This window comes from Macrosteles quadrilineatus, unplaced genomic scaffold (assembly GCF_028750875.1).
Source record: "Macrosteles quadrilineatus isolate MER2022 unplaced genomic scaffold, UCM_ALF_1.0 Scaffold_10__1_contigs__length_6754688, whole genome shotgun sequence".
Lineage (NCBI taxonomy): Eukaryota > Metazoa > Arthropoda > Insecta > Hemiptera > Cicadellidae > Macrosteles > Macrosteles quadrilineatus.
This window is the reverse complement of record NW_026542603.1, coordinates 1,092,175-1,119,723: the sequence shown is the minus strand read 5'-3', so window position 1 is coordinate 1,119,723 and position 27,549 is coordinate 1,092,175. Positions and strand designations below refer to the sequence as shown.

The window sequence follows — 27,549 nt, the reverse complement described above, 5'->3', positions numbered from 1 at the left end:
GCTAGTGAAATTTTACTAGCATGGAAAGTTGAACATGTCCAACTTTCCGTGCTACTAAACTGCGCTAGTGAGTCACGTGACCAACTAGCAGCTATCAAGTAGCGACTGTCGCCCAGTGTGACAGCTTCAATAGCAGACTAGCGGCTACTTGCACCACGTGCTGTCTGCCTGATTTGTTTATTCTCGTTCATTTTGAATAATTTCTGAAGTAATCATGAGTGATCCGAAGTGGGGTGGGGGAGATGTGATTAATTTTTTGAACCTGTATAAAAAATATCCGTGTCTTTGGGACATAACCTCTCTTGAGCTAAACTAGTAGTAGCAGCTAGTGAATAGACGCTACCAAAATAAGTGTGACAGGAAAAGTAGCTGCTATTTCAGTAGCTGCTACTAGGTAGCTGCTAGTAAGTAGCCAAGTGTGACACAGGCTTTAGAGTAAGAAGAGGTTAAATCGAAGTCCGCAAGAACTCTGCATTGTGATTGGTTCAAAATGACGTCATCTGAATTTTTGACGGTCGTATGCTCTACATTTCCACCACGAGTCTCTCAACTAGTGATTCCCAACTCGCTTCCCAACTGTTGGGTTTCAAAAATACCAAATCATGTTGTTGGTTGAGTTAAGTGCTGACGATTGACTCAACTGTCAACCATTTCAAAAATAGGGCCCCAGTTCCATAAGGATGAGAAATCTACTAAGGGAGTATGTTTTATATATGGTTTTACCATGTTTTACTGATTTCGATTCGATTATTGACGATTTCGTTCTTTTTCTTCGGTCTTCACTTCACTCACCTTGTACTTTCCTGCCACCATGCTTCTACTTCACTAATTTCACTTCTAGTTCTTCTTCTTCAGTTCGGTACCGCGGTATCGTCGTCTGTCTGTGTCTAGTCTCTAGTCTTCTACACACACACACTTTTCCATCTCTACTTCTATCGTAACCGACGATTCTCCCTGTTGAAAACTCTACTCGCCGGTTGTGTAGTTATTAATATTTTGGATTAGGATATTAATTTTATCTAGCGAATATAAACTGAAAATATGCCAAACAAACCGCAGTTTAAAGTCGGTAAGTGATACGAGTCTTATTTAAGTAAATGTTTTAGGTTAAAAACCATGTGGACTTAGAAGCGGGATTTTTAAATTGAAATTAAGCCTTATCCTCATATTAATGTTCCAAAGAATTAATTATTGACCTGTCAAGGAAATTAAGGGCATTTGCTTGGAAAAATACCAACTATGATAAACTTAAACTAATGCAAGGAACATGTTGTCTGTTCTTGCCCCGTGGGGGGTAACAAAATCAAAATAATTACGTTGGGCCCCATTTACATCGTAACTTATTTTACAGTATCAAGTAATATACTTAAAGGATGGGCCATAGGCCTGATTTTTCTATTTTCTTGGCAAAACCTGATATAGCCTACCTAATGCAGACTTTAATAGTCTTAGGCATCCTACTTAGAAAAAGCTACCTTCCTCCAAGGAAGTCATTACATAACTTGACTTAGGTCCTGCATACAAATTGCATCAAAAGTCTTACATAAGCAGAACTACGGGAAATGGTTAGGGCCTATTGTATATACCATGATATATTGTATATATCATTGTTTAGAGTCTATCCTATATTGTATTATTTTTAATAGGCCCTAAGGTAAGTGAAATAGACCAAATTTTAACTTATTGTTGTCACTCATTAATTTTCAGTGGGCCTAATATAGGCTACCAGTTAGGCCTAAAATTTAAGTTATTTTTTATGTCTTGGTCTTGGAAATAGGCTGCTCCTAGAAATAAAGGATTTCATATGAGATATTGATGGTTTAAATCAGTATTCATGATGCTCTAACTTAGGCTATAAAGTTTAACCGATAAAAAAAAACACATTTTACTACCATTATTGTGAATTTCGTTTGACCCGGGTTTTGGTGCTAACATAGATCTATCTAAGAATATACTTAGTGTCTTACCTGACTTGATTTCCAAAGTGAGATCGCATCCGGTCAAAAGTACCCGGTAACATGTTCTGATCTGCCACAAAGAATAGCACAAAACAAGACAAAGAAATTTTGTTTAAACACATGTTAGGCTAGGCTATACCTTTTTAATACTGTTAATACTGTTCTATGAATTGGCGACCATACAAAGTAGATATTTTAAGCCAAATATGAATGGAGATGAGTGAAGGATGAGTTTCTTATATAGGGAACAAATTTTGGTCTAGATATACTAACTGTTACCCACGGGCTTCTCCCCGTTTTACTTCATAAGAGTTTTAATAAAACTATTGATTGGTTAAGTTAAGCTGAAATAAACAAAACAGAATACAGTAATACAAACAAATAATTACACCTGATTTAAATAAGGTAATAAATTGAAAGCTCATACAAAAGTACAGCTGAGGTATTTTTAACATAAGGTAGGCCTATATAGAAAGAATTACAACCTTAAAGGGAAATTTATGGAATAATGGATAGTTTTGTGCAAGGTTTCTCGTCATGACGAACATTTTATGTGAAATATATGGTTTATGGGGCTGTGAGTTAGTTTTCTCAAAAGTGCATGGGTTTTATATAGATACCTATGTAATAGACCTAATGATTTTTGAATAAACATTTTTTTTTGTCAGTAAGTTACACTAATTTACTTTTGATATTTCACCCAGAACTTTTTTTGTTTAAGTTTCTGGATTTTTTTTTTTTATTGAATGCGTCCAAGATCCAAATTTTGTGTAAGGCATAATCAGATTTCCCAGGAATTCTGGCGAAAACGAGTAGGCCTGTGTAAGCTTATATTGATATTTTCAAACCATAGTCTTTATGATTTAAAAATATAACTACCAGGTGGTAGCAGTTAACCGGCGCGCATTGCTGCGCTAACAACTATTATTTTAAATGGTACCTAATTTGTTCTTTACAATAAATAATACAAATGTATAGGTACCAAAAACAAAAATAGAATATTTATTTTACTTTGTTGCCAGTGGATAAACAAAGTTTTTGTTTTTTCATTAGGTGTAAAGTAGGCTACCGGTAAGTTTGTAGGCGTACCTACCACCACGTGAGCACGCAATATACAGCTGTCCGTATGAAAAGCATGCATTTTCTAAATTTAAACTGGCGATAGTCAGGGGGTCCTTGTGCCTTATAATGGTGATTGCAATAGCATGACGCAATGGAATTTGTAGTCGCTTGAATTCAAAGGGTAATTCGGATGAAATCATCAGTATTCTTGGGATTAAGACTATTTCTCCTTTAAAGTTACCACTAATGATTGTTGCTTCGATCAAGTTTGGTGTCATTTTTTAAAATCATCAGTCTGGTTCCGTTGCACGGCTTTGGTGGATTTAAGTTTTGCATTTCTATTATTTGAGTTTTTTTCTTTTAACGACAGTAATGTGGGGAGTTAATGACAAATTTGAAGGCATTTGAATAGGCTACCTGATATAGCACGCACCATTATTATTCACTTAATCATAATTTATATTAGACTAGCTGTACCCGCGGGCTTTGCCCCGTTTAACTTCATAAGTAATCGCATGGCTCATTCACGTCCTGGTTGAAGTTCGTTCGCTACGCTCACTCACCTTTAGGTTGGAGCTCGTTAGCTCGTTCGCTACGCTAACTCGCCTCCAGGTTGAAGTTCGTTCGCTACGCTCACTCACCTTTTGGTTGGAAATTAGCTGTTGTCATAAATAAAAAAAAAAAATATTGCTGCACCCTGTTGGTAATCCTTGTAACTTTGATGCTATTGAACATCATAGAACAGAACCAAGTTGTTTAATTGAAACAGCTGTTAAGATTCATTAATTCCCTTTAAATATGAAAAATCATAAGGTTAACATGGGGAACTACAGAGCCACTGGGGCGGAGCCCGAAAGGATTTTTGAGATAAGAATATGCTTTAATGTTAATCGGGAATGTGAGCTATTCAGTAAAACTGTGCAAAAACAAAATCTGTAAACCGTGTTTTATTGAAGTTTATTAGTAATTTCTCACTGGTTTATATCAATAATAGTATTGAATAGCATATCATTTGAAAGATTATTAAAATGCCAAGTTTTTTATGCATTTCAACATTGCATAAATGCAGGTTTATGTATCAAAGGAGGCCCATGAAAATTACCGTAATTAATTAATTTAATGACATTTTTACTTTATTTTGGTTATAACGTGGACTATGTAATGGTATAATTGTTGAATGAAACCTTTGATTTATAGCAAATTTAATGTTCTTTCCAATGATTTTAACTATAACTCTCTAAAGTAATTGGTTAAGTTTGTATTACATAAATTGTGGAGCAAAGTCTAATAAAATAAGAAAAACACAAAATCCCCCAAAACAGCCAAACGGTCGAAAATCGGACATGGGTTTATAGGAACTTTTTTGTTCCTTTTAGTGAGTAGAACCCACTGGCGAAGTTAACACGGTCAGTAGAAACTCACCCTGTATAGGATAATAACAATAGTAAATGGGTTTTTTAAATCTCTATTTCTTCTAATTGGTGGCGTTCTATGACTTTCCTATGTTTCCATGGTTAAAAAATCAGTTCTTTCAATGATTGCTCAAGAAATACAGTACCCTGTCAATTCATTTTTCTTTTTTTGTAAAATATATCAAATTGCCCAGGCTTTCTCGATTGTTTACATTGTAATATGTACGAATGTAAATTAAAGTAGTAAATATTTAATTTCAACAAAATCAGTAAATGTGCCCAATGCGTTTTGTTGAATTGAAAAATAAATAACAGCAATTAAATTATACAGCTGATCAAAATGTAAACAATTATGTTCTTCATAAGGATAACATGGGAACTTTAAAGCCATTTACGTTTTCATAAGTTATTTTGATGACTCTTTTCCATTTCAGACCTCGAGGAAAGCTAGGAACTTTAATCTTAAAGGCTGGGTTACTAAAGGTATTCAGGTGTCGAGTCAGAAAAAAAGATATCTGCACAAACTCAGTAATATCAACAGAGACCCAGAGTTTCTAGCATATGTTAACCCTTTCAGTGCTATGAAACGATATATCGTTGTTTTAAAAAATCTCTAAGGGATATAGAGAGGAAGGTTATTTTAACAAAAAATAGCAAAACGGCCATTGGTGACCTGCATGTTCATAGGATACACTATCAACCACTTAGCTAAAAGATTCGCCCAATCCGATGATTTCGAGGTGTATGTCTAAACCAAGGATTATGAACACCTCACTATGCCCCAGTGGTTGTAGTATATCGCTACAAACACACAGGTCACCAATTATTTGCCACACAGGACGGGATTCGAACCCGAGCAGACGAATGCCACTGGCCAAGTGACACACGCCCTAGCCTTCTCGGCTATCTGTGCTTGAAGACTGGGGAGTCAAAACCCGGTATTTAAGCTGTCGCCACCGATTGCGAACAGATGGCGCTGCAGATGGTTGTTCAATGCGTTACTAGGTAGCAGCACCGGTTAGTCACGGACTATTTAGATGCAATCTTTTAGTTTAAACACAACAGTGATCATAAATGTGTTCCTGAGACTTTGCTGCAAAACATTAGTTTCCCTAAAATGGCTATATTACGATAACCTTGTCCAACTTAATCAAGGTTAAATTCAATATTACATTGTAAACTATATGTCTTTTGATTTTATGAGATTTTGGTTTCAAATAATGCTATCAGAACATAAAAATTTATAGGAAAACCAGGAAAACTACAACAAAAACTAAGTTTTATTTAATGTTTACTACAAATAGCGGGATTTATCTTTCTTATATATTTTCTTGTTGTGTTATTATTCAAAATTAGCCTAATTAATAAAATAGTGACAACATGACAGTTAAAATTCAACAACAGGTAATGGATTTAAAAGGCAAACAAAAAAGTCTTACAAAATATGAATTATTGGCCTAGCACTGAAAGGGTTAAGGAATACAAAGCAATTTTCAAAAAATGTGTTCGATCATTAAAACTTAATTACAACAATAGTTTTATAGAAAAATCAAATAACAGAACAAAGGCTGCATGGGATATAATTAAAGCTGAGCAAGGCAATAGTAAAGACAAAACAATCACATCTATTCATCATGGAAACATTACACATAAGAAGCCTCATGATATTGCAATAGTTTTTAACAATTTTTTTGTAAATACATGTAATAATTTGAACTTGAGTACAGATGTAGATGACGTAAGAGCCTTCCTTGCGAATGTGAATACTCCATTAGTAAATATGTCTCATTTTAAGAAAACAACTTCATCTGAAATTTTTAATGTCATAAAAAGTCTTAAGTCTTCAAAATCGGCTGGCTGGGATGGCATTCCATCTTTTTTAGTCAAAGCTTGTTCTGATAAACTCTGTTATCCTTTATCAATTCTTATTAACAGATCTTTTGACCATCATAAATTCCCAGATATACTTAAATATAGTGTTATTAACCCTGTTTTAAAAAAAGGGGATTCTTCAGTTTTGGACAATTATCGGCCTATCTCCATCCTCCCTACTTTCTTTAAAGTATTTGAGAAGGTAGCTTTAAACCGATTATCTTATTTTTTTGAGAGCAATCACATATTTTGTGAAAACCAGTTTGGTTTCAGGAAGGGTAGAAATACAACTAAGGCAATTTATGAGTTTGTTTCGGGCATTTCGGAGGCTGTTGATAGATCGCAGTACACAGTCGGAGTGTTCTGTGATCTGTCGAAGGCCTTCGACTGTGTTGACCATGACTTGCTCATGAAAAAATTGAATCACTATGGGGTGAGTGGTAATGCACTTCTCTGGGTTCAGTCCTATCTGGATAATAGGAAACAATCAGTCAAAATAAATAATATTGTTCAAAGTAATTATTCCATTGTTAAAGCTGGTGTCCCTCAAGGATCAATTCTGGGACCATTCCTTTACTTAGTCTTTGCTAATGACCTACCAAATGCAGTTCATAACTCCAAATTAATAACATATGCAGATGATACTACTCTTTTATGTAAACACCCCATCCGGGTTAATTTATTTAAAATGCTAGAAAATGACTTATCTGCTATGAATTCTTGGTTTAAAGCTAATGGCCTTCTTTTAAATAAAAATAAAACTTTTGCTATTAATTTTCATTCCAACTACTCCAATTCAAAATACTCTGATGACTCTTATGTCAAACCCTTATTGCAGACAGCAGATAGTTATAAATTCTTAGGGTTACACGTTGATCCTTCTTTGAAGTGGGATGAGCATGTAAATTTTTTATCAAAAATTCTCCATAAAGGTCATGTTCTAATTCTAAACTTATCAAAAATCCTGGAGATAAACATTTTGAAAATGGTTTACTATGCATATATCTATTCAAACTTAACATATGGAGTGATATTTTGGGGCAACTCACAGTCTTCTCCAGCAATATTTAAGATTCAGAAAAGCATTGTCCGTGCTATGACAAATTCCCCCTATACTGCATCATCCAAACCAATTTTCAGGAAACTAGATATTCTGCCTTTACCTTGCATTTTCATTCTACATACCCTTCTATTTGTTAAAGAAAATTTTCACAAATTCACTCTTTTAAAATCTACACATAACTATCCTACACGTAATTGTAATCTTTCTTTGCCGATACATCGAACAGCAGCTTTTGAAAGACACCATTCTATACAGGCAGCCGATTATTTAATAAACTACCTTCTCATATTCGCAATGAATCTTCTGCCAAAGCATTTAAAAGAAAACTTGTTAACTATCTAAAGAGCCATATGTTTTATTCAGTAGAGGATTTCATTTTATATAGTAATAGTGGTTTGTAAAATGGTTCATGTGGAGAGTTTGTTTTCTCATTATGTTTAAGTTACATTAATTTAGTTTTTAACATTTTTGTATCATTTTGACATGTCATCTACCATTGAGGAAACTCCTCTGTATGGTGTAATTTGTGACAATTTACATGAATAAATGAATAAATAACCTATTCATTATTTCTTTGCTACAGCTGATGTCAACCTGGCAGAGTGGGGTCGAAAGGAGATCATGTTGGCAGAGAAAGAGATGCCTGGACTGATGGCGCTTCGTGCCAAGTACGGGCCACAGAAGATCCTGAAGGGAGCTAGAATCGCTGGGTGTCTGCACATGACGGTTCAAACAGCTGTGCTTATTGAGACCCTTACAGAGCTTGGAGCTGAGGTAGGTCTAAATGTGGACTAAGTAAGGTTTACTTACATAAAGCCCTGTACACACCGGAGCGATACTTTATCGCTGGAGTAGTACGATACTATTCCTAGAATTTTATCTGCGATACTTGGGCGATGATATCGCAGCAGAACAGGTGCTTCCACACCAGAGCGGGAAAGGGACGTGCGGGAAAGCAGTACACCTCAGTTTGAAGATGGTGCCACAATTCCCCGATTGCTCTATTGAGCCTTCATTTTATTAACGGTATCGCATTCGTCTCGGTATCGCGTATTGCAGTTCGCTCTGGTGTGTTCAGCTCCATAAGCCGCAATGGTATCGCAAGAGAGTTACCAAGTAAAAGTATCGCGCCCGCTCCAGTATCGCATGAGTATCGCTCTGGTGTGTGCAGGGCTTAAATTTGTACAGTATAAACCTCGACCTTCTCTCTCTTAACTGATCCTTGATCAACCGCTACTTGGGTAAACCACCTCTGTAAGAGTAAAAATACAGCTCGGTTTATCTGCCGAGAATATTTTTTTGTCATTAAAGGCTTTCCATATCCATTGTACAATGGAAATGGAAGGCCCTAAATGACAATGATACATATCATAGGCCTAGTTGTAATAGGTATAATAGTCTGCAGGGTTTATTCTGGGTTAAAACGCATGGGCAAAGGGATAGTATCAGATAAAAATCACATGAAGAATTTTCAATGTTTACAAAGCTGTAAAATTAGCCTACGTAATTTTTAACTGACCTACGAGGTTAGGGGCTTGGTCCTTTGAAGGTCAGCTCAGAGAAGGTATGCAGCAACTGTTTTAACATCATGATAGGTACCGTACCGTCAAAGATATTTGTTTATTTTTACGTAATTACTGTAGTTGTATTTAAATAAGGAGAATCGAAATGTTTGTTTTGAATATCCAGCTGCCACTAAAATATTCTAAAGTGTGGATTACAAGCAGATCAATAAATAATTAATTGAATTGTACTATGTATTAATGATTCATTTTGTTTCCACAAAAATAAGTTAACCAGTTAAGTCAAACAGCCCTGGTCTAAGTTGAATAATTAAATTTAAATTTAACATTATTTAGGCCTACCTGAAATAATATAGGCCAGTTTTATCGACTCTTTTTATTGTCTGGGGATAGAAAGTGTTTACAAACTCTAAATTCTGAATTCAAAAAGATGTAAATAAAATTCATATATCAGTTTTAAGATTTTGGTTATGTTACTTAAATAATCCAGTCTGCAGTAGGAAATTCTTAGTCTTGGTCTTGGTCCCATGTGCAAAAATACCTGTGGGCTTAGCTTAAAAATAAACGTGAGTAATAAGCAAACATTAAACATACAGCACACACATAGAACCTAAGTTTAAGTTACATTGATTCAATAAAAAATAAAGCTCTTAAACATTTTTCCACATCTTATTGACTTAGCCTACAGAAGATTATGATATATCAAGCTTAAAAATAGCCTATAGGTTTGCTAGTGTTGATAATTTTATTTTATTGGTCTACCTATCTAAAATTTTAAATAAAATTTGTTTCACAAGAACTTCAAGGCTTAAGCCTATAATGTGGTACAGTACTTCATAAGAAGTAGGGCCTAGCCTAGATAGCCTACTAATAAAATGGTCTTTTGAGTCTGGACTTGACAATTCGCAATGATGAATCTAGTAAACCTGGAACTGCCATTGAATTTTGTAAAAATAAAATATTAATCCCAAACTTAGCAGATTAGGCAGGCCTGACATTTTTAATACTAAAAACTAAAATCGTTAGTTAACTGTTTGCTACAGTTAAGGAAATAGGTGTAAACAGATTAATTCTTTTCCATTGCCAGATTCATGAAAAATAAAGAACAAAAATCAAGTTTGTCAAGGTTGATAACTATTCAAGTTTCACAGATTTGGACGAATGTTTTGCTTTTAACTATTGTACTCTGTTATCTGTAGTGGCCTCTTGATAAACTCTCAACATATCATAGTACAGCTAATATTTCATCAAATTTAATAATTCTGTTACATAAACTTTTGATTGAACTATCAGACCACCTAAAAGTAGGCTTTTTTGATTTTATAGTTTAGTGACATTTTGTATTGGACTGATAAGAATTTATCTCGTTCTCTCATTAATTTATCCCGACCTTGTTATAAATTTAAGTAGGAATGCTGTTCTCTATTATTTGAGAATGAAAGTATATTTTATTCATTAATATGATCTTAAGTTTATCTTGTATTCATTTAAGTTTGGAAAAACATTTGAATTTATAATAAGTTATTAACCCTTTTAAACGCTAGGTTTAATTAACTAATTTTTATTTTTACACAATGCTGGAATAACATTTGATAGTAACGATAGAGTTTCTTTTCATTCTTCCTGTGTTCCTAAAACATTATATAAATAAAACTAGATAAAACTGTCCTCGTGAAGAAAAAACAGGTGGGTTCCCCATCATCTTGGATTATTCCGATTGTACTCTTCGATAATATCTAAAATGTTCAAAAAGCTTACTCAACCCAACTGGATGGTGTCCATCTTGGAAATAAAATAAGTGCACAACGGCAAATGCGCCTGGGAGACGCTACGTATGGCGGCACCCAGTGTTGGCGTAACGGCATCAACGCATTTGCCCTCAAGTATGACCATCGATATATAACCACTAGTGGATTGAGCGCTTTCCATGAGAGCCATGAAGTGATATTCGGTCGCGTACAGTTGTGTGTGGCGAGATGTAATTTGCTTCAGTCATGGTAAAGAACAAACCATATCACTGTCAAAAGTTGGAATTCGCCAGATGTAGGCTACTGTGTGTAGTATGAAAAAAATGCTGTTCATACTACTTTACTGAGGTTTTTTATTGTTTACTTTATGAACTTTTTTTATAAAACATATAACCAAGTTTTTTTAGTTTTTAGTTTTTTTATAAACTATCCAAGAAATTGTTCAATACAAATACTAAGTTATTACCCTACTTTATTACAATGTAAATACACCTTGTACTGTATCCTATGTACATACTCTTTTATGTATGTTTGCACAAAGATCTCAAAAACAGCTTCAATGATATCCTTTAAATGTTGTAAATATATTTTTTTTACAGTGCTGCTCTCTAGTGAGCATTTGAAGAACTTTTATGGTCTATGGAGGTTATATCCAACCCTGTGGACAACTTTTGTCCTTAAATTAGGCTATTTTTTCAAACTAATTAGATATTGTTATAATTAAGTCTAGGTTGAACATCCTGTGGGTTTTATGTCTTTTATAATTGACATTGAGAATTTGTTATATAATTATTCTTTGTTTTTTTTTTATAAATCACTTGTCAGTGTTGTAAAAAACATAGGTGGGGAGGGGACATTCCATGGTGGTTACATTTTGTGTAGGCTACTTTCCAGATTTTATATCTCTTAAACACAAAATTATTTAAAAAAATAACATTGGGATCTCCTATTATACTCTTGCTTCATTTATAAAAAAATATCAAGTTTATAAATTAGTTTTTCTTTTTTAGAAAACATTGAGGGTCTTGTTTTCCTGGAGAAGATTGCGTAAAATGCCATCTTGAGTGTTACAGATAGACAGATAGAAATTTAGATGAGACTTGTTTCGGCTTCTCTAATGTATAAAACGTAAAAATAACCTAAATATTTATGATTCTGAGCAATGTACAGACAAAACTCTAATTTTATTTATATAGATTGAGGGTTAAATGAAAAAATTCCACTTAATTTTAATAAGCTTGTCACCAAGAGATAAAATTCAAAATACTTGGGAAGTTAACATCTTATTTCCATTGACCAGGAAATTTATAACTTACCTCTATTTTAGGAAGTCGTCTTCCATGGCCACTATGCTGCGCAAATCACTGTGCTAAAAACAGCAGCAATGGCATACTAGACAAGTTGGGGAACTAATAAGCTCATCACCAGAGTTCCCTTGTACATGAACATCTTTAAAAGCATTCGTGGTTCTTTAACCAAAATTTCCACTGGCCCACTGTCGTAAACACAAACATTTTAACTGTGTTTTACTGATGATCGTACAGGTGCAGTGGTCAAGTTGTAATATATTCAGCACACAAGATCACGCAGCCGCAGCCATAGCCAAAACAGGAGTGCCCGTGTATGCTTGGAAAGGAGAAACTGACGAGGAATACATCTGGTGTATAGACCAAACCATCGTCTTCCCTGACGGCCAGGTAGGCTACATGGTTATAAATAATCAAAATACATTACCTACCTATTTTAATTAAAATAAAGAAAGGACTTTTTAGTGGGAGAGTCATTTTTCAACAATGAAAGTTGCTTTAAAAAGGTATTTTTCAAGTATTTTAATTAGTTTTGATTAAAGTTTATGCCTAGGCCTATGTAGATTGACGATGCATAAGCAGCTGCAGTTCTACCGTCTTTGAGTCTTCCATTTTTGTTTTCCACAGAGGTTTTAAATGCAGTTGTGTCGTGCGTTTATGCAGTTTGCATTGTGTGCTCAGTGACTACCAGTTAATAACATTCCTTTTCTTCTTTTGCTAACATACATTTTGTTAATCTTTATTTTGGTTAAAACTCAGTTCTAGTGTAGGCCTACCATCACACGGTTTTGTTCCATAGTTAAGGCCTACAGTGTTTTCAGAAGTTTATGGGTTTTAAAACTCAAAATACTATACATCAAACAGGTTTTTTTTTAGAAGGTTTTTGTTATAGCCTGGAACTTTTTAAACTATATTTCACAATGCAAATGGAATTTCAAACACATTTGGAGAGGGAATTTAAAATGTCAATGGGGCATAGCCCCGAGGGAATTTACTTTGTTTTTCTTTTGATGGCTCATCTAAATTCCAAGACCTTTCTTAAGACAAATCTACCAAGCTTCTACACCCATCCGTTCTCTCAAATTAGTGTAGACAAAGTTTCCAATTAAATTTATAGATTCCCCCATGTTAACCTTATGAGAGAAGACCCAACTTTGATGGAACGTCCTGCCCAAACTAATGAAGATTTCAAAAAATGAAAACCACTTTGCAAAACTACAGATCAGGGCCATTTTTTGGCTCTTTAATCATCAAAAACGGTCTTAAAACGAGGAAGGAGTTCTGTTCACAAAAAACGACTAAACGTATCATATACGTAGACTCCCTCTTATCCAGACATCTTGGATAACGGTTTTTCCGGTTAAACTGATATCTCCAAAAACTTGTTTAAACTGACCGTTTAAATGCATACTGTATACAGTATTTGACTTAAATGTAGGAGAGAATTGTATTTAGGGACATGATCACTGGTCTCAAATCTTTCACATGAGAACCCCCCACTCCCACTTCCTGCCAATCTAGTCCGGTTAAACCGATGTGCTGATAAAAAATGTCCGGTTAAAGAGATGTTATTTTCGCCGAGTGTAGTCCAGTTAATGGGTATCCGGTTAAGATGGAGTCTACCGTATATAGAAGATTTCACAATGGCAATGGAATTTCCAAAAGTTAGCTATTGTTAGAACTCACAATTTAATCTACTTTCTACTGTAGATTTCACACTTTCACATTTACCATTCTAGGATTGCTAATTATATTTTCTTTTCTCATATTTGTACATGGCTATATACTGCCAGGTCATATAACAGGAAAATGTTATCTAAGGGTTAATTAGTCTCAGGTTGTGATCAACTACAAGATTTTATCCTCCAATCCCGTTATGGTTGTGTTAAAAAGCTACAAGTTTTTACTTCCATTACTCTTTACCGATATGTCTTTCCAATGATATTTCAAACAGATGTATCATCAATTTGCTATGGCTGTTCTCTATTCAGTGTTTGGCCTTAAATAAAATGTTATATAATTTTTTTTAATGACCACTGACAGTTATTTCTAAAACAACCGCAGGTAATGGACAAAGTGTTTATCAGAGTATCTAAAATAAATGTAATTTCATGTACCTACATAAGTACTGTATAAGTAATTTTGATTGGCTGTGTTGCATTGTTGATAGGTAAAATCAGCTGCATAAGTTTTTTTCCTCATAGAAGTAGTTGAATCTGTGTTTTCATTTAGAGTAGGTAACATCCAGCTAAAGAAATCAGTCAGTTAAATCTTCTACACTCACGTTAAATGGAATTGATTGAATTATTCTACAATAAAAATTAATTGTTTCCTGTTGCTTTTTTGTTTTACCTCAGCCTCTAAACCTGATTCTGGATGACGGAGGCGATTTGACAAACCTCGTCCACACAAAATATCCGCAATATCTTCCTGGAATCAAGGGAATCTCAGAAGAAACCACCACTGGAGTACATAACCTCTACAAGATGCTCAAGAGCAAAACGCTCAAAGTGCCTGCGATCAACGTCAACGACTCTGTTACCAAGGTAGGTTGAATATACCTCAGAAACTTTTTAGCTTTTGCTTATTGAGAGACACATCTCTAGCTTTAGAGATAGTGAGTGAGTGATGTCCACAAAAACAATATTTGAGGTGAAGATGCATGGTACGTTTTGTACAATGAGGATTCTGATGTAGTTGAATATTTTAGAACAATTTTATACACAAAGAAACTCTATTTTCATTTACGGTTACCCTACAAATTATTGCACTTGCGATTAATTAAATCCATTATGTAAGGAAAAACGTTTTTAATCTTACTTGGTTTGGATTTGCTTTCAAAACGTGATTGGAAATGGTTGCGGTGTTTGTAAACAACATTCAATGTAAACATATCAGTTACAGCTAGAAGAAATAATCTTGATTCGAACAGCTGTTCGTTATTTCATGATGAATATGTGATAAACATTGGGAGAAAACTTTACAAAAATCACACAAAATTGGGTTTTTAAACGTCCGTCATTTTATTTACAAAGTAGTGATGCCATATTTTAATGGCTAAAGACAATCTTGCCAATCCAGTGAATACATTAAAATGATTTGGAACTTGATAGGTACTCTCATTTTTCAGGAGAAGGCCGGGTAAAATGCCTCTTGGGCCGTGACAGACAGGAAGATAGACAGACAGACAGACAGAAATTTAGATGAGACTTGTTTCGGTTTCTTTAATGTATAAAACGTAAAAATAACCTAAAAGTTTATGATTCTGAGCAATGTACAGACAAAACTCTAATTTTATTTATATAGATATATATATTGTTATTGAAAGACGCAGTTGATCTTATTCAGTAACAAAAGTGTCATTTAATTTATTCTACATTCAAATTCAAATAATCTTTATTTGTAAGTAGCATATAACATACATAAATAGTGTCAAAATACAGGTATGAAAAAGTATAACTATAAATTAACATTATTTCCTACAACTCATCTTAGGAAGCTTTGTTGGTACATTCATATTAGTTATTAGTTTATTTATTTAAGAGGGAGGTTTAGAAATTCATCCAGCGAGTAAATTACCTCGTTAATTAAATAAGCTTTCAGTTGTCTTTTAAATTTAATTGAATTTTTTTCTTTATTAATATTTTCTGGAATTAATTTTAAAAACTGTTCACCAACATATGTTGGTTTGTTTTCATAGAGCTTCAGTCTGTGCTGATTTTGCCTTATAGAGTTCTTTTTTCTAGTGTTATAATTATGTGTGTGTACGTGAGGGACATCATTAAGAATTTTGTTCTTTGCACACAAAATGACATCAAGAACATATTGGCCATAAACCGTCAGTATTTTTAACTGTTTGAAATGTTCTCTGGCCGAATCATCATGATTCAATTTCAGCATTACTCTTATAGACCTCTTTTGGAGTCTTAACGTACCATCCAAATTTGCTTTTTTTGTTGCTCCAAATAAACAAATACTAAAAGAAATATGAGAATGTATGTAAGCAAAATAAATATTTTTCAATGTTGTTAAATTACAATAAAAAGACAGTTTTGAAAGCGCATGAATTCCAGAGTTCATTTTTGTCAAGATCTTGTTTACGTGTTCATTCCAATTAAGGTGTTTATCGATAGTCAGGCCAAGAAAATTTGTATTAGGGTAAATGTAATAAAATTGGTTTTATCATGATTTAATGTTAAATTTTGATACGTTAAGTAATCTCCAAGGTTTCCAAGTTCTATGAAAGCAACCATTTCCGTTTGTTCTATTTTAGGTGTTGAAATGAGTAAATTAGAATCATCAGCATACAGGCATAGTTCACTGATAGGCTTGCATGAAAGTGATTTGTCCATGTCCTTAACATAGCACAGGAAAAGCAATGGACCAAGAATAGACCCTTGCGGGTACTACATTCATCTTACCCTGGTCCTGGTGTGTTGGTACCATTAAATACTAGCCTAATCCCAGGTTTATTTTTAAATAGCTCTTGCAGACACTTATTTACATAAACGCTTTATTCTACAACCTAATTGATTGGTGTGTGCATTTTTACAGTTTTATTGAATAATAAGAAATATTTTAATAAATAATCCTGCCTGCTAAACTCTCCAAGTGGTCACTTGTTGCAGAGTAAGTTTGACAATCTGTACGGCTGCCGAGAATCACTGATAGATGGTATCAAGCGAGCGACAGACATCATGTTGGCTGGCAAGGTGTGTATAGTGGCTGGCTACGGTGACGTAGGCAAGGGCTGTGCTCAGAGTCTGCGGGCATTCGGTGGTCGAGTCATCGTCACAGAGATTGATCCTATCAATGCACTGCAAGCCTCCATGGAGGGATACGAGGTTAGTAATGTTAGCGGCTTTTGTGTGGCAACTATTGGGATATGTAGAGCTCAGTAGCTTTGATGGACATTATTGTACTTTTACTTGGAGATAAGGGAGAATTTTTCCTTTCCTCCTCATTTTCAGGATAGGAACGGGATGGAATATTCTTCTCATGCCACTAAAAAACCATTAGTTAGGCTAGATTTATAAATTTTGAGAATAAATTCTTCAAAATGAGAATAATAACCAAGAAAATTAATTTTGCAGTCTTTATTACACTGTTTACAAACCAACAATGGGTTAAAATACTTAGGCAAAAAAAAACAATCATGAATAATAATACCCTCGCTGCAGCAAACCTGACTGAATATGTACGTGTACGATGTTTTTGACCTCTGGGGTTCCAAAATTAAAAAGAAAATCGGTCCTGGGGCGAGATCCTACCATGAGACTGGTAATAGCACATTCCCTAAATAAAACAATTGTAAAAAATTACATATCTTGAGTACTGGAAATTTAACTGTTAGGTTAGGAAATTGCAAACATCTATTTAGGCCGAGTTTCAAGGCAGTTTGTACAAATATGTAGGGTTTTATGGCATATGTCTGATATGTCTACCAGTAGAAAATCAATATTGAAGTATTTATACATTTTGCCATATGTAATGTGTCAAGATGTCATCATAACTACTAAAATCGCTTAATCAGGGATCGTTATTTGATGTCAAGGACCCATCCATCCTTCAATGATTTATTTGGCCATTCAGCAATGCAATAGGCTGTGTCACTTTTAACCCTTCAACGCGCAAGTTTTTTTTAATAAAGACCAACCCTGCTGCGTGGGTTTTTTGGTTTTCCAGCAGGCTTGGAACATTTGTAAAATAAACGCTTATAATAGGTAGTTTTCCTATTTGTTATTTATAATTATATTTTAACAATTCTTTCATCAAATTAAACAGCAAATTACTGGCTTTAAAAAAATATATAATACATTAAAAGTCTAGGCCAGTTATACAAGTTTTTCATACCTTAAAAGTTGAGTTTTGTGTGGTAATCTTCGAAACATTCTCGCAAACATGGTCCAGCTTCACATTTTGGGCACCAGTACCTAGTGTCCCTTCTACTTCCTCTTTTGGAACAGACACAACATCTTCTTTTTGAGCATTCACTTTGTTTGCAGTAGGTGGAATGAGGTAAAGGAAATGTCTTTCAGTTAGCCGAGCTGGTTTGGGTTCAATTGATGGTCTACCACTTGCATTTCTCTGCTCTTGGGATCCATAGGTTTCAAATAACATTTTACCAGTTCTAATCTGAAGGCAAAATGTTCACTTTTTTGGTTGGTACATTTCCAAATGAGATAGGAATTCAAAACAGTAACATTTAGCAGTCTTTTGAAAATTTGTAAATACCATTTCTGCCCCCTCTTTCTTTCAAGCTGATAACCGTGTAGCATTTGATCCCTCAAGTCAACCCCTCCCATTTGTTTATTATAGTCAAGTACCAAAACTGGCTTAATTTCTTGCTTACCACTCTTGCTAGTTTTCACTCCCATTTCATGGGAATGGAAGGTTGAATTGAAATAAGAGAGACAACTTGTTTATCGCACCATTTCATGATCATGACATCTTCGCTATATGCAATACAACTATTTCACCCTTATCCAACTTTTGACTTTTTACTTCATCAGGTACACACTTCCTGGTCAGTTTCAAGGTGCCGCAAGTGTCAGTTTTCCTTTCTTTCAATAACTTTGAAAGTTCCGGTGAATTGTACCAATTGTCCAGAGTGTGTCCAACCAAAAACCCTCATCGAGAAGAGGCGCCATGAGAGATAAAACAATTGCAGTGTATTTGTTTGACTTTGGTGGGACAATAGGATTGTCAAAAACCATGCTTTTACCTGTATATATAAGAAATGACCAGAAATACCCCGAATATGACTCACAAATCTCAAAAGACTTAATACCAAACTGAGCCTTCAATGGCAAATACTGTTTGAACCCCAAGCGACCTTTCCACAAAGTTAACGATTCATCAGTTGAAATATTCTGGGAAAGGCCATATGCTGCCTGAACCGAAGACAGTTGAAATGATTATATTTTTCTTGAAATAGCCCAAACGCTGCATACATGTAACAGTTCATTAAAAGTCTTTTCTTGAATTAGGCTATGGTGTTTAAAGATAATAATAACACATATAAAAATCTACGTAGGCTAATGACGTTTTGTTACAGTTGTAAATTGTCTAATTATTGTATCATATGACGTCACCAATCATCATATCCACAGACCAAGCAAAATACATGTGCGACAGACATCCCTGTAGACCACTGCAGAGAATTTAGGGCCTTCAAATAGACGGTTACAAAGATATAAGCGTTTTAATAACATTGGAACACCAAAGCAAATGTGCAACAGCAGTCTATGGGTAGAATTCAGCCGTCGCTGGTCCATATGAATTAAAAGTGTTGTACTATTGCGGTAGCAGACGTGTAAAAAAACATCAGTATAAAAAAGCAAATATTATTTAGGCCTACTTTATTAAAAACAACTGTCACACATAGGAAACATGGTGACATCAGTTAGGATATAGTTCAACTTTGAAAAATACCAAAGTAATTAGTCTAAAACAGCAGTCTTACTACTACTAGTTAAGTATTAAGTAAAAAAATTTCACTCTTGTGTTATTTTTAGAATGATTTTGGAATGACTTTTTTTGGTTACGTTAACAGTAGTAAAACATGTCTTACACTGCTTACAATTAACAAACATTCTCATCATTTCGATGAAAAAAAATTTTAATCAAAGCAATATTTACATGTTAAGAATTAATTAAGTAAGAACACCTTTGCAAAGGAAACGCAACAACGTGCTCCTGTATTGCGGGTATTGCATTGACTTTATGCAGGCGTTTTTAACTGTTCTTTTTATAATCTGTATCCAAAAAATCTTGATCAAAATAAAATCTTTTCTTGTAGAACAAGATTTAAAATGTCCCGAAAATTTCTCGAAGTTTCGAGACCTGTACATCCCTACTAGCAAATTCAACCTCACCCACACAATTATTATAGGACCTCATTTGAGTTCTTCCTTCACTTAAGGTTTTCCAAGCTAAGCTACACAAAAGTCAAATAACCCTCATAAGATGTAATTGTGTAATGTTAAGTTTGATTTTAATCTTGTTTCTGGTCTAGGAAACACTTCAATAAATATTTCTTCAATACCAACACAATAGTTTCAAATATTGAGTATTGTAACTTCCAGGTTACAACCATGGATGAGGCAGCAAAGGAAGGACAGATTTTTGTTACAACAACAGGCTGCAAGGATATCATTACAGAAAAACACTTCTTGTCAATGAGAGATGAATCCATCATCTGCAACATCGGCCACTTTGACTGTGAGATTGACGTCTCTTGGCTGGAGAAGAACTCCAAGGAAAAGATCAACATCAAACCTCAGGTATATCTTTAGTGATGCAGTAACCAACCTTATATACTTTATAATACAGTAAAACTTCGATTAGACCCTCAATAACAAGGGTCATTTTGAAATCCCCTTCAAATTATTTTACTCCTAATAGTACTAATCACATTTTATTGCAAACCTCAATAAGAAGTCAACCTTGATAACAAGTCTTATTTTATAATCCCTATGAGAGTCATGTTATCAAGATTCTACTGTGTATGTAACCAAGTAGTATGTATCAATTATTTAAAATGAATTTTTTTTTTATTATTCTTAGGAACATCGGTCCTGTTCAGATTTTGAAGGTCTTGGGAAAATTGTGAACAAAGGTTGTAGAGTCATCAATGTCTACTACTATCAAAGCAAGATAGAAAACGTCCCCAGCGATTGCAACACAATAAATGTTTGACAACACATTTTGAAGACACTTTCTGCGATCACTAGAATAAAATTTTTGGTTAGAAAAACATTGAAAACAAGCCTCTTGTACTACTCTTAATGGCCCAACATGAGCTCCTTCACTGACTAGTTGTTGTCATGTTTCAGGTAGACAGATACACACTCAGTAATGGCCGTCATGTCATTGTATTGGCTGAGGGAAGGTTGGTCAACCTGGGTTGTGCCATGGGTCACCCCTCCTTTGTCATGAGCAACTCCTTTACCAATCAAGTGTTGGCGCAGATTGAGTTATGGACCAAGTCTGAAGAATACCCTCTGGGAGTTTACATGTTGCCCAAAAAGGTTAGTAGACTATAGATACTGTGTTTTTTCAATATCAGAGTCCGTTTATCTGAGCCCTTTTGTTATCCATGGTCGTTAAGGCCTTGATATTTATTATACTTATCTTAAATTTGAGTAAAAAAAAAAAAAAAACAATTACGTTGTTTTGAATATTTCTGTTGAAAATAAAGTAAAATAGCAAGACGTTGAGATTTTTAAAAATTAATATTTGAACTTAAAATAATAATTTTACTAATACCAATGATCAACAATAACCTAGGAAATGAATGCCGACCACCATTTCCAGCTGGACCTAGTCGCCTCCAGAACATGAACAATAGTAGTGGAATTTCCTCTCAGGCATTACTGCCTTGCATCACCTTTTGCCTTTAAGATGTTTTGATATTAACATGATTGTGTCAAGTATTGCTCAGGTCAAACTCAAACAAAATATAATTTCATACTTTAGATAGTGTAGACTAAAATGATCCATCTTATCTTGTTTTTGTCTTTATTTAATAGTCTAGGGTGTTGGCTCAGCATGATTTTAATATTGCCCTAGTTTAAGTTTTTCAAGACTATTTAAGTAGTGGTTGGTATGTTAGTCATTTGTTAGATAAGGCCTCGTGTTCTCATTACATTTATAAATTGATTAAAAACTATTTTTTTTCAGCTGGACGAGGAGGTTGCAAGGCTGCATTTGGACCATCTTGGTGTCAAGTTGACCAAGTTGTCATCAGAACAAGCTTCTTACCTTGGCATTGCTCAGGAAGGTCCTTTTAAACCTGACCATTACAGATACTAAATCATACTTACACCACATGCCTCTCTTTTCTTATAATAGAGCTGAACTATTCCATGGCAAAGACAGTTTTGTTTGAATCTTTGAAGCGATTCTGAACACATGAGCTATGTACTATATCAGAAAAAGTCTTATTTCAACAGATTAAGCACATTTGTTAACATTGCAGGTTTTAAAATGTATTCCTACTGATTGGTTCAAGTTTGTCCTAGTTAGAGGGATTGTTACAAAGAGTTATCATAAGTAAAATAATGTTTGTACAAGTCTTACATTTTTTATTACCTACCTCTGGATGTTTTTTGTTAGTTTTTAACTTGTTCAGTGCCCAGAGTTAGAGCAAACGGGCCTAGATTACAAACTCCAAACCGTTTGTGCCCTCAAGTATGGTGAATAACAAGCTGGTGGCACCAGACCTTCAGTACAACAGACAAGGTCTCTAAGGGTGTTTCTTCCCTTAGCCAGTTAATGGCCAATATTGGAGATCCTTGGTCCAGTCGTATAAGGCTCTCTATATCCGCGCTCGATGTAAAAGACACATGCAGATGTGTGGGCAGACACACTCAACAAGGAGAAGTCTAGGATGCATGTCGCCCATTCAGAGTAGCACCTGCCTGCAGCCACCCCAAGGTTGAGGTTGAGGACAGTGTGACCTGTGTTCCTGTGTACAACAGTTTGCCCAGGATATTCATTGTACCAAGAAGCTTGACCTTGACTGGGTTACAGTCTAAGTTGTAAATTAACTGAATGCCAGAAACGCCCTGTCGGCCTAAGTCACATATTGACCAGACAAGTGACAAAAATCCCTTTATACTTTTTAAACCAAATACTTTTTACAATTAATTGGCTTTACATTAAAATTGAACATATTAATAATTTCATATTTTATTATTTACTTTATTTGATAAAATGAGGTCAGCCTCGTTTAAGCTTGCATTTGTCCGTCCACATAATGACATTGCTGCCTTGGGTCTGAAGTCTGTGGTGCGCCACCGACGAAACTAGAAATAACTTTCCAACCAGTATTTTTGTAGCCTCTTAGGAGTTGTATAATTTTGTTAAAGTAAAAAATACATGATACCCTTTAATCGTAAACTAAAACTATTTGTGGGAAAAGAATTTCTGTTATTTTATTTAAAAAATTACCCTTATATACAAGCAAACTAGTAGACTTAGACTAGTTTTATTTTTCTCCATTAGAATAACCTGAAAATTTAAAATGTAAGCCTACAGTTTGTTTGGAGTTTTCTCCATAACATTTAATTGTACAACAACATCATACAAAATTATTAGTTTTTTTAAGCTCAACAAAATGGCTGTAATGAAAATTTGAGATTACCTTGTTAGGTTTTAAGTGTAAAGATTAGAAAGAAATCAATCTGAAAAAATTTCAAACTCCCCCATGTCGTTTTGACTTGAACCTGCTGGTTTTTTAAAACGTTTTTATTAGCTCGCTTTCTTGTCCGGTACAAATTTTGAAATCAATTGTATACTAACTTCCCGACGAGCTAGAGACTTGAAACTTGAAATGTAGCTCACAAATGGAAGACAATGCAATATTATATCATTTAATTTTCATATTTCCCTTGGGCTACGCCCCATGGGCTTGTTTTTATTAAATCGCTTTCTTACAAATTTTGATACTTCCCGATGAGCTAGAGACTTGAAATTTGAAACATAGCTCATAAATGGATGACAATACAATATTATATCATTTAATTTTCATATTTCCCTTGGACTACGCCCCAAGGGCTTGTTTTTATTAGCTCGCTTTCCTACAAATTTTAATATCAATTTTAAACGAAGTTTCCGATGAGCTAGAGACTTGAAACTTGAAACATAGCTCACAAATGGATGACAATGCAATATTATATAATTTAATTTTCATATTTCCCTTGGGCTACGCCCCTTTGGCTTCCAAATTTTCCATGTTTACATTTTAAAAGAATGTAAATATATAAATTAATTTAAGTCAGCTGTACTTAAATTTGACAGTTAGAAGAGCAGAGGTTAAAAGGTACAGGTTCTGCTCCCGAGATATTCTAAAAATATAAAACAATCATAAGTAAAGATAATACATCTGATTACAGATAATAAGGTTTTGGTTATGCATTAAGAGGCTATATAAAATAGATTTAACATATTTACAAATTAAAGACTAAAAACTAGATAATAATTTATAAATAAAAATACTTTTTAAAAATAACACGTTTTTAAATGCACTAAAAAGTATAAAATAATGTATAAAATGTTGAGAGAATAAATACTTGTAAGATTTAAAACTAAAAACGTGGGGCGCATGCAATAGATCATAATAGTTCAATAGGTGAAGTTGATTGTAAATCAGCGTGCGCCCCACGTTTTTCGTTTTAAATCTTATAAGTATTTATTCTCTCAACATTTTATACATTATTTTATACTTTTAAGTGCGTTTAAAAACGTGTTATTTTTAAAAAGTATTTTTATTTATAAATTATTTTGTTCAATTAATTAAGTTAATCCCGCTCTATGCCTTCAAGCCAAATTTACTCAAATAAATACAGACCCAAATGACTTCAGTTATTGTATTCACAGACACAATCCTGGGTCCTGGGTCTTACTTTGCCTACGGTAATATTAGATAGTAGATTAGGTATACTGATAATAGCTCTGATTCACTAATCAGGGAAATCTTATGGATGAATGATTAAATTGTCTTTCACTGGTACTCATGACAGTGATTGTTAAGATTCAAGAAGTTTCAGTGTCAGATTAGAGATTACCGTATACAACTAACAGAAAACATTTTGAAAAGAAAACTGCATTAAAAAAAAATTACCAAAAAAATAGGAGTTGGCTTATATTTGGAATCTCTAATCATATGATGTATTTTTTTAAATGCAAACTGATATTTTCCTAATGAAAATCTACGAGTTACCTCTTTTCTGTTATCCCTTCAGTGACTTAAATGGATTGCACTACATAAATGAAATTACTACTGACATTTTATGATTCCTAGGGAATCTAGAGGACCTTTTCATCCACAACGTGAATTGGGTAGTTATTTTAACTGAATATTTTGTTTCAGAGAGACAGAGTTATTTACCATTAATCATGACAATGAACATTAGCTAAGCTCAAGTCTAAATCTCTTAAAGCTTTAACATTAGGCAGAAAACCTAGTATTAGGTTAAATCAGGCAGAAAACCTTTGATCTGAATATAGAATCCCATAGTTTCGTATAAAAAGAGGAATGACTTTTCATTTTTCGTGACTTAATTATCTTTACGCCACACTACATTATTTTGACGAACTTCCCACGCAAGGATTTAGTCCAGGAAAACAGCTGTTTGCCGCCAGCTTATTCAAATGTGGTTTCGTACCTACTACCATTGACTTTATATCTACACATATCTTTGTGTAGATATAAAGTCAATGGTACTACTGTACTGTAATGAGTTTTACGGACACCAATCAGCTGATTATATTGTATTTAGGTGGCAATGAATGGTTATAAACAAAAACATAACCTCTCTCGGAGGTTATGACTAGTGATTTTTAGCACAGAAAACGTACTACTATAACCATTATAGTATTACGTTTTCTGTGTTTTTAGTCCTTTAGTTAGTGGAAATATACTGTATAAGGATTTGTACAGATTTAGTAGTTTGGTATCAATATACTTTGATTTTAATATATACTATTACATAAGGCATTGACGAAATCTTATAAAACTTAAGGGGGCAATGTACCCAAAAAATTATTTATTTATTTGTTTCTTAAACAATTTAGGAACAAGTATCAAGCATTGGTTTTGTATTTTTAATATTCAAAATGTGTTTTTTAGATTAAATTTCATAAGCGCGCACAGCTGGCTTTTCTGCTTCGCCTATTGAAAGCAATGTAACCAAAAAACTTTATTAAAAAAAAACTTAACTTTTTTTCTTAAGCTAGTGTATTTGTGTTTTCCATCACGTTTTACAGCATAACTTTTTTATTTTTTTAGCGAGATAAGTCATTTTGTGCATATGTTCTTCAATATATTGTGCACAAACAGTAGCATGGAAATTTACATATTGTTAACCATACTCCTTACATATTTTTGTATAAACAAAATTTTGTCAAAAAATTAAAATAAAATGTCCCTTATCTATTTTTCATTGCATATCAAAAGCCATGCTACAGTTTGTAAGGCTATTTATTAGCTTTGAAACAAAGTTACAAAAAGGAGTTATGCTGTAAAACGTAAACATATTTCGCCCGAAAGAGAAAGGGGGGGGGGTTCATACCATATATTTTTTCAGTTATACACTAGGATACACTTTAATCAATAAAACTTTTTTTAGGCCATTTATAAAGAAAAAGTATTTTTGGGTACCGTACATTGCCCCCTTAACAGTGAGGTCCCTTACAAAAACAATCAATTTTATAAATAAATGCAAACCTATTTTTTAGCGGTCCTCATAAAAAAAAAAATAAAAACACTTGATCACATTAGAACAAAGTGTTTTTAATTTTTTTTATGAGGAGTAAGTATTATTTTTTGATTGTTAGTTAAAATTACCACGCAGTTTCCCTTGAAGCTACTAACTTTTTTCAAAAGTTTATCCACAATAATAATATGTGCCTACCATAGTCAATTGAAGTTACAGTACTTTCCCTCTTTATAAATGTAATAACCTAGGGAAGTCAATAATTCAACCGGAAGTTGTAGAATTTGTCGCTCAGTTCTTGCAAATTACTATTTGTGCTGTTCACGTTCACATCCTGTGCCCCAATTTTTCTGTTTGCCAAACTAAGATAATTTCTGCCTGATTATACCTACTTAAATGTTGTACGTCCTCTGTTCACTTTCACCTGTTTCCTTTGGTCTATGTTACGTTGTTGCTGGACCAAACCACATTGATCTCTTATAACTGCTGTGAATTGTGAGTTTTGAAAAGTGGACAAGCTCAAAATATTTAATCAATGAAGGTATTAAAACATCTTTAAAGTGGTATTAACTCAGTGGTATTATAGTTTCAAGTAGTCTGTTTTCTTGAAATTGGTTTTTTCTATGTACAGTAATTACTTTTGAAAGAATTGGGGACCGTGCATATAACATTGAAAATATTTAATAATTAGGGAAACATTAGCTTGATTATCTGCAAAAGACATTTACATTTCAATTTTTTACAAACAAAATTATATAAATTCAATCAAAACTGTAATATAGGAAATATACCCCCGCCGCAGCAAACCTGCTGACTAAGCGAATTTCCATTTGCCTGATTCGATTTACACTAAATTATGTCTCCTTAAAAATATCACATTTATTCCCTAATTAAATAACATTAGTTTAACGAGTACTTAGGTTTGCTGCAACAGGGAGGGTAAAAAGGTGTTTTTTTGTAAAATGTGTATAGTTTAGTATGAAATGAATGCATTTCCCAAATTTGATCAAAATATGATCATAAACAAGCAAACTACAACAGTTTACTTATTCTCCATAAGAATAACATGGGAATTTTAAATTTACAGTTTTTTGGAATTTTCTCCGTAACCATTAGGCGCATAATAACGCTTCAATGTACTAAATTATTTGTTTTTTAAGCTCTACAAAATGGTCTGGAAAGAAAATGCTAAATTTTAAGTTTTTAGGGTCAAATATGGGAAAAACCAATTTTTACCCTATAAACCCCTGTTCCCATAGTCCGATCATGCTGGTTCGCGAACTCGTTCGAATAAACGTAGGTTATACGTTTGTACCAAATTTCATCAAAATCGGATGATTTTTGCTCGAGTTATCGCGCTAACGGACACATATATATGAATT

General features: G+C 33.9%; 1 protein-coding gene across 1 annotated transcript; it reads left to right on the top strand.

Annotated features, from left to right (window-relative positions):
* Window positions 1–898: 898 nt before the first annotated feature.
* On the top strand, window positions 899–22,021 carry LOC129004703 (adenosylhomocysteinase-like). Its single transcript, XM_054433269.1, has 8 exons — window positions 899–1,069; window positions 7,951–8,141; window positions 12,183–12,335; window positions 14,303–14,491; window positions 16,574–16,789; window positions 20,033–20,230; window positions 20,783–20,977; window positions 21,630–22,021. Exons 1-8 carry the CDS (start codon window positions 1,042–1,044, stop codon window positions 21,759–21,761), a joined length of 1,302 nt encoding a protein of 433 aa, XP_054289244.1. The 5' UTR covers window positions 899–1,041; the 3' UTR covers window positions 21,762–22,021.
* The last annotated feature ends 5,528 nt before the right edge of the window (window positions 22,022–27,549 follow it).